Below are 14,115 nucleotides of genomic sequence, written 5' to 3'. Positions count from 1 at the left end.
ATTAAAGTCTAAGAAGTAAATTTTAATTTGAAATATTTAAACTTTTCTTTTACAATTTCACGCACTGAGTTATGTGAACAAATCGCAACTCCAAATTGGAAATGAGTTGAGTTGCCTCCGCGTCTTCACGTTACGCCATTTTTGTTTCCCACATAGTTGATTATCGATGTTCATTGATGTGGGTATATTGGAGTCAATTCGAATCTTGATATTTAATTTTATTAAGTTTTATGTAACAATCATTTACATTTTTTTGTTAAGAGTGCTTATTCGTGTTCACGTTGGTAGATGTGTGTATGTGATAGTGATTTGCACTTGCTCGTGGTGCATGAGTTGTGCAAACAAAATCATATTATTTAAATCTCACAATGTTTGATTCTATTGGTTTTATATTTTTAAAAAATCTTTAAAATACAAAATCACACTCATAAATCATAATATTCTAATGATGTTTGTAGTCATTTTCCATATAAGTTGATATTCCAACAGAAGCTGATATTAGATTGACTCGTAAAATCAACTAAGTTGATATTACATTAACTATTTTCTCAAACTCTACCCAACATCAATCAAACATGAACCATAAGATTAAAAAGCCGGGCTAGCTCCAAACATTAGGCTGCACCAGCTTTCTGTTTCTTTGGCATGCGGTAGCCGCCAACAACACATGCATGGTCACGCTCAAATGGTTCGAGAGTGACTTGTTCGAAAGGCTTGAACTGCTCCTGTTGCAATTTCTTAACTTCACTCTGGAATACAGCCTCAGCAGGGACCGTTGAGTCAATGCAGTTTGCCTGAACAAATTAAAAATCTAATCAAGTTGATGTCTAAATGCACAGCTGTAGGATTCTTGTTCAACTTCAACTACGTTTAAAATTCACTAACCTTGATTGAAATAACAAAATGACCTCCAGCCTTCAGGAAATACGATGCATTCAAAGCCAGAATTCTTGCCTGCAAAGCAACAGAATCATCTTAAATTCATCTCCACGGATCAAAGGATATGAAAGATAATTTCAGCAGGCTGGAGACTAACAATCAGAGTATTTCACCATAGCTTGGTTATAAAGTCAAATAAAAACAACTAAGAGAAAACCATCATATTTCATGTTCCATTCTCCTAAATCATACATGTCAAGTTTGGAATAAATTAAATTTACTTTTTGTTGCATTTAAAAAACGTTTCAACTGTTAAAATATACATCAATGGGATAGAAATATCAGATTGATTTGAAAATTTTCATGCATACCAAATGCAATTATATTGAAAATTTTAACAGTTGGACTGTTAAAAAGTTAGGCTGCTATACAAGAGTTTCATAGACATACTTCCTGGTAAAGAAGTAGAGTATCTATAATTTTCAACTCTTTGTAGGCTTAATACTTGATACTGATATAGTATATAAAAACCCAAAACACATTTCTCAAAAGAGGAAAATCTTTCTTGAAACCAAATTTGCAAATTATTTAAGGTTGATGACTTAATATTGCATCAGATACTCGATTTTGCATTTAATATTGCATCAGATACTCGATTTAGCATCATCCATGAAGTCCTGAAGGGGAATCCGAGTAGAGTTCATCATTTGCATTTTAACAAATACAGCCTTTTTCAAAGTCTGAAGATCAAAAGAACTATTTTGAAAACAAAAGATTTAAGAATCATCACATAAGAAGCCAAAAGAGAAAGAAACCAATCAAAACACGTAGAGGCATATTCAGAATAAAAAATTTGAAATGTATGTAGGTCATAGAGATGCAAACTACATGATCTCAAACTACCAATTAATTAAGCACATAAAACTGATTGCTTTCCAATATTTCCTGAATCAAAAATAGAGTTGCAAAAATACATAAAAAGCAAACCTGATCAGGCTGCGCAACATCAGAAAATATCACATCCACCATGCCAACTAGCATCCTGTATTTAGCAGGATGCCTAGCATCTTCAATGATAGGTATAACATTCGTTCGCTTCTTAGCCATGTTGACCAAATCCCTACCACTTCTGTGAGAAAATTCCACAGCATAAACCACTCCATTCTGAAGGAAAATGAAATGAACAAACAATAAGCAACTCAGCCAGGAATAAACACACAATGACAATAGGATATTTGGGGAATAATACTATACGTACAGGACCAACAACATCGGATACATGAGAAACAGTGGTACCCGAAGCAGCTCCAAGGTAGAGAACCTTAGCACCGGGTTTCTTGATTAAACCCCAAAAAGAAACAGAATTAAACAGTTGTCAGGTATTTAAAAGTCTTCCTAAGAGATACTCATCATGACATTATATGAACAAGCATAAAAAAGGAAATGTGAATGCTTACAATCCATATATTATCAACACCACCAAGAATTGCAGCTGCCAACTTGGATCGGAAAGGGTTCCAAACCCTGTACTCAACTTTGGTTCCATCTTCATTCTGTTAAGTGAAAAAAATCATGAAGACCCTCAATTTTTCATTGCTAAATTTATCATAATCTTGACAGCAAGTTTTAGAGAAAAAAAAAACAAATAGCCAAAAACGAAGTATATTCAATACATGGTATCAATGATCCTATCGTGGTAAATAAGAGAATGGAAATGGATTGAGTAATTAGAGAGACAAAATGACCTGAACAGCAATCCTCTTTTCATTGTAGACAGCCTCACCAGGAACCATATTCTTAGTAACAAGAGCATCTTCTTTACCCTTGGCAACAAAAACTCCCTCGTGTCTATGGGGCTCAACTACAACCTTGCTCCCACCTTTCATTCCTCCTCTTCCACCACCACGTCCTCTTCCTCCACCGCGGCCACCACCACGGGGCTTCATGCCACTGCCTCCCCTATCGCCACCTCTTCCACCACCACCACCACCCCTTCCTCTCCCTCTCCCACCATCACCTCTGCCCCTAAACCCACCACCACCACCACGGCCTGCCCATAATCAAACATTAAAATAACAGAACATGACTCTAAAATCATTTAAAGAAAAACAGAGGACTAAGATGCTTATAAGCTCCAGACTATCAGACCCAGCTGTTTTAACCATATAAAAGAAAAGAAAATGGTTACCTCTTGGAGGTCTCATACTTGGTAGAGTTCGATAGCAAGGAGAATTAAAGGCAAAGCAAATGGAATGATAGTGGGGAAGGGAGTGAGGGCTAGGGGTTCTGCGTTATATAGAATGATGACTAGGGTTTTGGGAAGGGGCGAAAAAGAGAAGGGTTTATACTTTATTAATTGATGATATATTTGTATTATATTGTTTTGCTTTAAAGTTGAATTGTTATTATGTGATGTTTTTGTCATAAAAAGATTAAATCGAAAATATAAAATATCATTATGTGAAATAGATATTGACGAGGTAGCAATTGATTAATGGTGTAAAGTAAATACTATGGAATTGAATGGATTATAAAAGGGTGAATATTATATAATATATGTTAGATTTGTACAAATTGTATTGGTATAATTCGGGTTAAGGTATATCGGTTTAGTTGAATGGAAATTAGTGGATGTTGAATTTTATTGTGAAATTGATATGTATATAATGATATTACAAAGTTTAAATGTATATGCATAGTTGGGGCTTATGGTTTGTAATTTCATAAATTAATTCATTTAAATTTCTATATACTTTCATTGTTTAGCATGATCAGAGGTAAAAGTAAGTTGAAAATAATTGATGGAATCAAGTTGCTGTGAAATGTTGATTCTCCTGATGAAGGACTAAATTGTATTGAATTGAAAAATGTTATGTTTTGAGACTAGTTGTTGAATTGAGTTATGAATCTTGATTGTTGGGATATAATTGAAAATTCTATGGAAAAATTCGTTACTTAGTGAATATACAAGTAATGTTTCACTTACCCGATGAGGCACTGGGTGCCAATTAAATTGATGAGCACTGGGCATAATTGGATCACTTTAATTTGTCTGATGAGGCACTGAGTGCTAATCGTATCGATGAGCGTCAGAAGTAAATTCTTCACTTCGAAAGATTGGTATGAAATTGGGGTATGGTATGTCATCATGGTATAATTAACACATTTGGTATAATGTTATGTTTTAATAAAAACTTTAAAGTTCTCTTAAAATCCTATCATATTGATATTGTTTATAGTGATGTATTTGTATGGATTACTCAACGTTCAATTGTTTCCATGCATGGGTTAGATTAAATACGTGATCCTGTATAACGACTTCAGCATCCAATGGCAATCCTAGACTCAAGAGTTGGCAATAATTTTGGTTTGGTCATGGTATGTACCTAGGAGAGTTTTGTGGTTGAATATGTCATGTGTTGTATGAATTTAACAATTTGAACGTTATGTGAATATGTATATAATTATAAGTTGGTAATAATCTTAGTATTGGGTAATTCTTGTTGATAGTATAGGTATGTATGTTATAATGCTTATGTGGTGATAAAGTAATATGTTATAAATGTGCTAGCAAATGAATGGTATGTGTATGCTAAGTTTGAATGGATTTGGTAAGGTTTGTGCATATTTGAATGGTTGAATGGAAACATTATTATAAAGTGTTTAAAATGGTCAAATGATGTAGGCTATATTAATTGTTTTGAGGTGCCTTGGATGACATATTGGATTTGTTTGAATATAATGTTATGTTTGGACGTGACTTGTTGGATTGAGGTGCCAAATGTGGCATATTGGTTAGACACTTAGGTTGATTGTTATAAGTGATATTTTTGGTATAATATTAATGCTTTTGAACTAGTTGAAACTTGGTATAAAATGTTGCTTGTGGTGTATGTGATTTAGGGTTAGAAAGCTTGTTTTGAAAGATATCTACAAGTAGACACAGCCTAATATACGACCTAACACATGGTTGTGTGCCATACACAGGCATATGACACGGCGGTGTGATCTGCACGTTTAAGGGATTTTAGTGCACACGATCACAGTTTGTTACATGATCTAACGGCACGGCCGTGTGACATCTTTTGAGTATTTGCACTTTTGACCTACACAACCTCAGTTTTTCACATTGTTAGGGAACACGACTATGGGACCCCAGTTTGTAAAATTTTCTTATCTATTTATTCTTGTTTTTATTTGATCCCTGATTGATACCATATTAGTTTTAAGCTTTCGTAAGCTCAATATAAACCCCAAATTGATTGAATTGAATGTTGTACTTGATACTATATGAACAAAGTGATATTGAATTGGTATTTGGACTATGAAATGTAATCGAATGTTTCGTATTTTCTTGTAGCACCTTATAGCTTGGGTCTGGTGACCGGACCGGGTATGGGATGTTACACCTTACTCTTTTTTGGCACTCAATTTTATAGTTGAACTTTCAAAATGCATTAAAAAGGCCCTCAAACTTTTCAAAAAAAGCAATTAAGCCCTTTTTTTTTTTACACTCAATTGCCAACATGCATCAAAAAGACTCATTGACCGTTAACTTTAAAAATTGGTCGTTAAAGCTAATCGCTTCGACTTTTTTTAAGTTAAAGTCACCATGTGTCACAAACACAACGTGACATGTGGCAAAAAATGATAAAAATAAAATTAATAGAACTTATTAAATTTTAATAAAAATAAAAAATACTTAAATTTTTATTATAAATTATAAAAATATTATAAAAATCATAAAAATTGTAAAAATTGTAATTTTTTATAAAAATATATAAATATAGAAAAAATTATAAAATTTTATAAAGTCGTAAGAAAATTATAAAAATGAAAGAAATATAAAATTAAGTAAAAAAATATAAAATTATCACACCAAAAAGAAACATTTTATAATTTTTCTATTAATTTTATTGATTTTATTTTTATCATTTTGTGCCACATGTCATGTTGTGTTACAACACGCAATGGTATTAACTGAAAAAAAAACTAGGGTTATTAGCTTTAACAATTAATAGTTAAAGTTAATGGTTAAAGAGAATTTTTATGCATTTTATAATTTTTAATAATTTTAAATATATTTTATATTTTTATTAAAATTTAGTAATTTTATAACTTTTATTGATTTTTATTTTTTATAAACTTTTTCCACATGTTACGCTATGGTTGTGGCACAGGGTGGCTTTAACTAAAAAAATTAGGGACAGTTAACTTCAACAGTCAACTGTTAAAGTTTACGGTCAAAAGACATTTTTGATGCATTTTGACAATTGAGTGAAAAAAAAAGAACAATGGCTTAATTGCCTTTTTTTTTCAAATTTTGAGAGCTTTTTACAATATTAAGCCTATTATTTTTAAATAATATATTAAAAAAATTTCTGCAGAATAAATAAATTTTATAAATTTAAAATTTAAAATATTTATTATGAATTAAATAAAAAAAAACCCCAAAACGAGGAACTTGGGCTATGAGACTCCCAGCCATTGATATAGTCCAACAAGCCCATTGTTTTTACCACTTTTCTAAATGCGGGCACATGAATTACCTAACTAGCCCAACAACAAATGCAACACCAAGGACTATTTTGCAATTTTTTCCTCTTTTTACGATTAAACTCCGATTGGTTCAATCCTTGACCTATATGATAACTAAGTTAAATTTATCAATTCAAATACTTGAAAAAGCTGAAATACATGCATATTACCTATTAATTTCACTTTGAAAGTTTTCTAAACTTTTACAATTTATTCAATTTAGTCCCTAAAATCGAAACTAGCATAACTTTCACATTTGAGCTCCAATTTTTATACCCATTTCAAATTCATCCATCTACATCTCTCTATTTTCAATAATTATAGAAAAATAAATCCAATTTTGAATTATTTACACTTTAGTCCCTATACTCAAAATTTAATAAATTTCACTTTACAAATTAGTCCATAATCAAATCTAAACTTATAACCAAGCTATTTAACAGAAAAAACATAAAAAAAACATCAAGTGAAACCTTTCAAAACTTTAAGAACTTTAAAATTAGTACTCGGGTTAGCTAGATTAAGCTACAATGATCTCAAAAATATAAAATTTATGAAAAACGAGCTTAGAATTAATTACCATGCAAGGAGAAGAAGATGGTCGAATGTTTCCTTAGTTCATCCATGGTGAATTCAATTGGGAGAAGAAAAATGAGAAAAGATGATAGATTTATTTGTTTTTGTTTTATGTTTTTATCTTATTTTATTATTAATTAAATATTATAATTAACATATTTCCTCTTAAAACCATGCTATGACCGTCCACTATAATAGAATATGACATAATTTCCATTTAAAACCCTTCAATAATATTGTTTGACTCATTTAGCTAATAAAGATTGATAGCAATTAATTTATTTAGTTTTTACAAGTTAGTCCTTGTACTTCAATTAATCATCCAATTATTAAAATCTCTCGATAAAAATTCAATTCACCTATAAAACAGCTTCGTAAATATTTAGTAAAAATATTTATGAGCTCGATTTATAGAAATGAGGTCTCGATACCTCATTTTTTAAAACCACTGACTTTTGAACCGATACACGTGTACCTTGACTAACTTTCTAAATAACCAAAATTAATAAACCATAATTCAATATAATACTATAACGACCTTGTAAATATTAATAAATAATATTTACAGACTTGACCATCAGAGAACGGGGTTTCGAAACCATCATTTCGAGCACCATTGGAAAACATGTTGTTACAGAGAGGCTTAATTGCTTTTTTTTGAAAAATTTTGAAGACCTTTTTGATGCATTTTGAAAGTTCAAGTACTCAATTGAGTGAAAAAAAAAGTAAGGGCTTAATTGTTTTTTTTGAAAAAGTTTGATGACTTTTTTTTGCATTTTGAAAGTTCAAATACCCAATCGAGTGCAAAGAAAAAGTAGGGGCTTAATTACATTTCTTGAAAAAGTTTGAGGGCTTTTTACACTCTTAAGCCAAAATAATATAATATAATACATAGAGTTAGTATTTGGTACACAGACTATGTACTCTCTTTTTTTATGTCACAAACAACTTTAAAAAATTATCATTTTTTAAATATTTATTTTTAATATTCTAATAGACTCCTACGAGACACTTTAATCATACTTGTGGAGTTTAAAAATTAGACGTGTCAATTTTTAAAGTTGCTTGTAGAATAAAAATATATATATTATCAATGTGCCAAATACCCACCGCTTTAAAAATAAAAATATTTACCTTATGTGTAAAAAAAAAGTAAACATGTAAAAATAATAATCTTTTAAAATGGGCAAGTAAATATCTTAAAATTGATTGAATAATTTATAAATATGTCATTTATAATATAAAAATATTGTACAACAACGACTTAACTCCCAAGCTCAATGATTATTGAGCATCGATTTTTATATAATGCCTAGAATAATGTATAATTCCTCTTCAACCCTTTAGTCCTCAACTTTTGAAATTATAGTTAGTATATTAGCAATTTTAGTCTTCAACTTTTATATTCTTTTATTGATTTGACCTTAATTCTATATAAAATTATAAAAAATTAAAAATTATTTTTTAAAATATAAAATTTATATAAAAATTCTAGAAAAATAAAATCTCAAAAATATTATTTTTGAAGCACAAATATATATGGGAAATAAAGAAAATCATTATACAAATTAAAAATAAAACCAAACCAAACAAAGTCAGATCATTACATATTTCAATGTTTCTTGAAACTAAATTAATAATATCTTCAAGTCAAATTTCATGCAATTGAAAAATATCCAGAGACTTGTGAACTTGACTCTAATGTTCTTTTTAAACAAAAAATATACCATAAAATTTTAATGTTCAAACTCAATTCCAAATTTCAATCCATTTAAATTATTTTTCAAAACTCAAATTATATTTTAAATTTCATTTAATGAAAAAAGGAAATAAAAGAAGCAACTATTATTATTATTGGAAGGAGATGGAAAGGAGAAGGCGGCATAGCAGGGGCGACAAGCAGTTGATATTTGGATGGATTGGTACAGCAAATATGGATGAAAGGGGAAAAATTCGAGCAGCAATAAATTGGATTTTTTAGTCAGCTAAGAAGAAGAAGAGAATTTTTGTATTGGTGGAACAATGTTGACTATAGTCAAACTACCCAAATTTAAATGGGACGGTAGGGGAAGAAATAATAATAAACACGCACACACACACACACCATCCTTTTTTCCCTTTCCTTTAAATTTCTCCTTTCTCAATTTTAATCCCCACTAATTTCTACTATCAAATTTTACTCCAAAATTCTCCTGACGTTAAAACTAAATTTCACATAAAAAAAAAAAAGGTCAATTTACGTAAATAATCACGCATTTTATTTTTCTATTCTATTAATCTAAAACCACTATTATTATCATCACTTACATTTAAACACCCTATTCCAACCTCTATTTCAATAATCTCCATTCCATCAACTTGACATTACAATGCCCAACTGTTAACATTAATAGGAGACAGCATTAATGGCAAACAATACAAAGTGGTGCAAGTTTAGCAACCTAAAGTTGACTTTGAAAAAGTGGCATGAGATAATTTTTTTTGGTCATTGAGATAATGGGCTATTTATTGTTTGGTCCTTGAACCTCAACTATAAATAGGCTTTCTCATTTCTCATTTCAATCATCCCAACCAATCTTTCTCTCTTAATTTTCTCTCTTCTCCCATTTGAGAATTCTTAAAGAATTCTATTTGTTTGTAATATTTTGGAGATAGTAAAGTTATCATCCGGTGTTAGTGCAGGGGCGTAGGTATAATTTACGAACCTCGTTAAAACTCTTGTGTTCTTTTTGTCCTATTTTTCTTTCAATATTTGAGGGTATAATAGTAGTATTTAATTGTGCTATTAAATTACTATAGAAGGGATATTCTGACTAAGGAAAGACTTGGTATTTAAGAGATCCATGTGATCCACCTCTCTTTCCTGGGAATTGAACTTTGTGTGATTTTTTAGTACAATAAATTACACGCTTCTGACCCTATTGGAACAACAAGTGGTATCAAAGTCGAGGTTAATCGTAGTATGCTCTGTGGTTGCAGTTTAAATTGATCTTCCACATCAGAAAAGATTTCCTTAGGTATATTGAAAGATTATGGAGAAAATAGTCAGTTTAGGAGCTTCAACATCGTCCATGTGGACAAGACCGACAATTGCAAATGCAAGATTGGCCGTGGAGATCTTTGATGGCACAGGCCATTTTGGTATGTGGCAAAGTGAGGTTCTAGATGCCCTTTTTCAGCAGGGTCTAGACATTGCCATTGATGAAGAGAAACTAGATGATGTACAGGAGAAAGATTGGAAGGCGATCAATCGGTTGGCATGTGGCACAATTCAATCATGCCTTTCTCGAGAAGCGGTATGCTTTTCAAAGGAGACTTCGCAAATAAGTTGTGGGTGGCACTTGAAGAAAATTTTTGAAGAAAAACAGTCAAAATAAGCTCCACTTGAAGAAAAGATGCATTTCGCTTCACTTACGTCCCCAGCACCACAATGAATGATCACATTACCAAATTTAATCAGTTAGTCACCGATTTGCTAAATATGGATGAGACATTCAAAGATGAAGATTTGGCTTTGATCTTTGTTGGGGTCACTTCACGAGGAGTTTGAGTTCTAGAAACTACTCTACTTCATGGCAGGAGTGATATATCTCTGAGCGAAGTCTGTGCGGCCTTATACAATTATGAACAGAGAAAGAAGGACAAACAGAAAAACTCAATCAGAGATACAGAAGCTTTAGTAGTCCGAGATCGTTCGTACACCCTCGAAAGAAAACTCAGAAGGGGAGATCAAAGTCAAAGTCCAGATTTGGGAAAGATGAATGTGCCTTTTGTCATGAGAAAGGCCACTTGAAGAAAAATTGTCCAAAGTTGAAGAATAAGGGAAAAGCTGCTGTAGATGCTTGTGTTGCAAAGCATGATACTAGTGACTCTAAACTATCACTGGTTGCATCATCATCGTCGTTCCATTCAGATGAGTGGATTTTGGATTCGGGTTGTACCTATCATATGTCCCCTAACCGGGAGTGGTTCTCTGATTTAGTAGAACTAAATGGAGGAGTTGTTTATATGGGCAATGACAATGCCTGTAAAACTGTTGGGATAGGTTCAATCCAATTAAAGAATCAAGATGGGTCAACCAGAGTTCTGACTGATGTTCGGTACGTGCCCAATTTGAAGAAAAATCTCATCTTATTGGAAGCTCTGGAATCCAATGGTTCAGTTGTTACTATGAGAGATGGGGTTTTAAAAGTGACATCTAGCGCACTTGTGATATTGAAGGGCATCAGGAAAAATAACTTGTATTACTACCAAGGTAGTACAGTTATTGGAGCAGTCGCTGCAGCTTCCGGTAACAAAGAATTAGACTCAATGCAGTTGTGGCATATGAAGTTGGGACATGCCAGCGAAAAATTCTTGCAAATTCTGGCAAAGCAAGGATTGTTGAAAGGTGCAAAGGCTTGCAAATTAAAATTTTGCAAGCATTGTGTTCTGGGAAAGCAAAAGAGGGTGAAATTCGGCACTGCTATCCATAATACAAAAGGTATTTTGGAATATGTTCACTCAGATGTGTGGGGGCCTTCCAAAACACCTTCGTTGGGAGGAAAACACTACTTTGTTACTTTTGTTGATGACTTTACCAAAAGAGTTTGGGTGTATACCATGAGAACTAAGGATGAAGTGCTTGGAGTTTTTCTTAAATGGAAAACTATGATCGAAAACCAGACTGGCAAGAAAATCAAGCGGCTTAGGACAGATAATGGAGGGAATATAAAAGTGATTCGTTCTTCGATGTGTGCCAAGAGTATGGTATTGTTCGACACTTCACGATTAGGGATACACCACAATGAGAATGGAGTGGCAGAGCGTATGAATCGAACATTCTTGGAGAAAGTTCGATGTATGTTGTCCAATCTTTGGGTTGGGCAAGCAATTTTGGGTGAGGCTATGACATACTGTTGGCCATCTTGTTAATCGTTTGCCATCATCTGCATTAGAAAGAAAAACTCCTATGGAGGTATGGTGCGGAAAACCGGCTCTGATTATGATTCCTTACATGTGTTTGGATCCACCGCATATTACCATGTGAAGGAGTCAAAGTTAGATCCGAGGGCAAAGAAAGCTCTCTTTATGAGAATCACTTACGGGTGAAGGGATTTCGTCTTTGGTGCTTAAGCACAAAGAAAATGATCTGTAGCGAGAGATGTTACCTTTGATGAATCTACCACATTGAAAAAGGTAGCGAGATGAAGATATTCAGACAAGCGATACTCCACAAGGTGGAGTGTACTCCAAAACAGTGGAGTTTGAGCGGATGGGGATTTGCCAGTTAATAAGTCTAATTCTCCACCACAATGGAAGAATTAGAGGTTGAAGAGGTTCTGACCCAAGAACCATTAAGTACACCAAAACCAGTTGCAGTTGCAAGGTCACGGAGAGAAATTCGTAGACTTGCTCGATTTATTGATATGGTGGCCTACGCCCTTCCCGTTGTTGATGATGATATTCCTGTCACTTATCAAGAAGCAATCCAAAGCTTAAAAAGTGACAAATGGAAAAGCGCCATGGATGAAGAAATGCAGTCTCTCCAGAAGAACAATACTTGGGAATTGGCGCAATTACCGAAAGGTAAAAGGGCAATCGGATGCAAGTGGGTATTCGTAAAGAAAGATGGATCTCCTAGCAAGAAAGATGTTCGCTACAAGGCAAGATTGAGCTAAAGGTTACGCTCAGAAGGAGGGAATTGACTACAATGATGTATTTTCCCCTGTTGTGAAGCATTCCTCCATTAGAATTTTGTTAGCCTTGGTAGCACAGTTGAATTTGGAGCTAGCTCAACTTGATGTTATCTGCTTTCTTGCATGGTGAGTTAGAAGAGAGATCTATATGACTCACCAAGGATACACAGATCTTGGTGGTAGAAATTGTGTTTGTAAGTGAACAAATCGCTATATGGATTGAAGCAATCCCCGAGGCAGTGGTACAAGCGATTTGATAGCTTTATGAGAAGGCAGAAGTACACAAGAAGCAAATATGACAATTGTGTGTATTTGCAGAAGCTGCATATGACGGGTCTTTCATTTATCTACTATTGTATGTTGATGATATGTTAATCGCTTCGAAGAGCCAAAAAGAGATAGATAAGCTAAAGGCTCAGTTGAATCAAGAGTTCGAGATGAAAGATCTAGGTAAGGTCAATAAGATAAGTAGAGATAGACAGAGAGGCAAGCTTTGTTTGAATCAGAAGCAATATCTGAAAAAAGGTATTACAATGTTTTGGTGTAAATGAAAACACAAAACATGTAAGTACCCCACTTGCTTCTCATTTGAAACTTAGTGCTCAATTATCTCCGAAAACTAAAGAAGAAAGAGAATATATGGCAAAAGTCCGATATGCTAATGCAGTTGGGAGTTTGATGTATGTGATGGTGTATACGTGGCCTGACATTTCACAAGCTGTTGGAGTTGTGAGCAGGTATATGCATGATCTTGGAAAAGGACATTGGCAAGCTGTGAAATAGATTCCACGGTATCTTCGAAAAACCGTAGACATTGGTTTAGTTTTTGAGAAGGATGAAACACTTGGTCAGTTTGTAGTTGGATATGTTGATTCCGAATTTGCTGGTGATTTCGATAAACGTTGTTCAATTACGGGGTATCTGTTTACTCTTGCTAAAGCCCGATGAGTTGGAAGTCTACCTTACGATCTGATGGTGTGTCTACTACTGAGGCGAATATATGGCGATTCTGAGAAGTCATTAAGGAGGCTATTTGGCTTAATGGATTGTTGAAAGACTTGGGAGTTGTTCAAAGTCACATTAGTCTATATTGTGACGATCGAGCGCTATTCATTTAACGAAAAATCAAGTCTATCATTCAAGAACCAAGCATATCGACGTAAGATATCACTTTGTGCGGAAGTCTTTGAAAAGGAAAAATTCTACTTGAAGATTCCGACGGCAGATAATCCCGAGATATGATGACCAAGGTGGTAACAACAATCAAGTTTAATCATTGTTTGAACTTGATTAACATCCTAAGAATTTGAGCACCTTTAGGTGTATGGCGCTCGAGAGCGCATTTGTAGGCACTACAAAAGATAGCTTTATCGAATTTGGGGAGTTGAAGGAAGTGTGTGAAGATGTGATTATTCTAATCAAATCTTCAAGGTGGAGATTGTTA

At 33.3% G+C, this 14,115-nt stretch overlaps 1 protein-coding gene and 1 non-coding gene across 3 annotated transcripts; both read right to left on the bottom strand.

The window, feature by feature from the left end:
* Nucleotides 1–352: 352 nt before the first annotated feature.
* Nucleotides 353–3,258, bottom strand: LOC108476162 (rRNA 2'-O-methyltransferase fibrillarin 1-like). Of its 2 annotated transcripts, XM_017778280.2 has the most exons (7): nucleotides 3,068–3,258; nucleotides 2,625–2,929; nucleotides 2,337–2,432; nucleotides 2,138–2,215; nucleotides 1,867–2,043; nucleotides 886–954; nucleotides 353–794 (listed from the first exon to the last, which is right to left on the bottom strand). In XM_017778280.2, the coding sequence occupies exons 1-7, from the start codon at nucleotides 3,081–3,083 to the stop codon at nucleotides 615–617; spliced, it is 921 nt and encodes a 306-aa protein (XP_017633769.1). In that variant the 5' UTR covers nucleotides 3,084–3,258; the 3' UTR covers nucleotides 353–614. The 2 variants fall into 2 exon arrangements, with proteins under 2 accessions (XP_017633769.1, XP_017633770.1); XM_017778281.2 differs by lacking the exon at nucleotides 2,138–2,215 and having other exon boundaries at nucleotides 3,068–3,257.
* On the bottom strand, nucleotides 1,520–1,592 carry LOC128279875 (small nucleolar RNA snoR60). Its single transcript, XR_008270067.1, has one exon. It is a non-coding gene; the product is annotated as a small nucleolar RNA snoR60 (small nucleolar RNA).
* Nucleotides 3,259–14,115: the final 10,857 nt, after the last annotated feature.

The sequence above is a fragment of the Gossypium arboreum genome, chromosome 8, assembly GCF_025698485.1.
Source record: "Gossypium arboreum isolate Shixiya-1 chromosome 8, ASM2569848v2, whole genome shotgun sequence".
Taxonomy (NCBI): Eukaryota; Viridiplantae; Streptophyta; class Magnoliopsida; order Malvales; family Malvaceae; genus Gossypium; species Gossypium arboreum.
This window is presented reverse-complemented; position numbering and strand designations above follow the sequence as displayed.

What these genes read in the sequence shown, in the direction of transcription:
- LOC108476162 (XM_017778280.2), bottom strand. An exon ending in GTGTTGATAATATATGGATT is followed by an intron (nt 2,216 to 2,336) that starts GTAAGCATTCAC and finishes GGTTTAATCAAG; the next exon opens with AAACCCGGTGCTAAGGTTCT. An exon ending in ATTTTGTTATTTCAATCAAG is followed by an intron (nt 795 to 885) that starts GTTAGTGAATTT and finishes TAATTTGTTCAG; the next exon opens with GCAAACTGCATTGACTCAAC.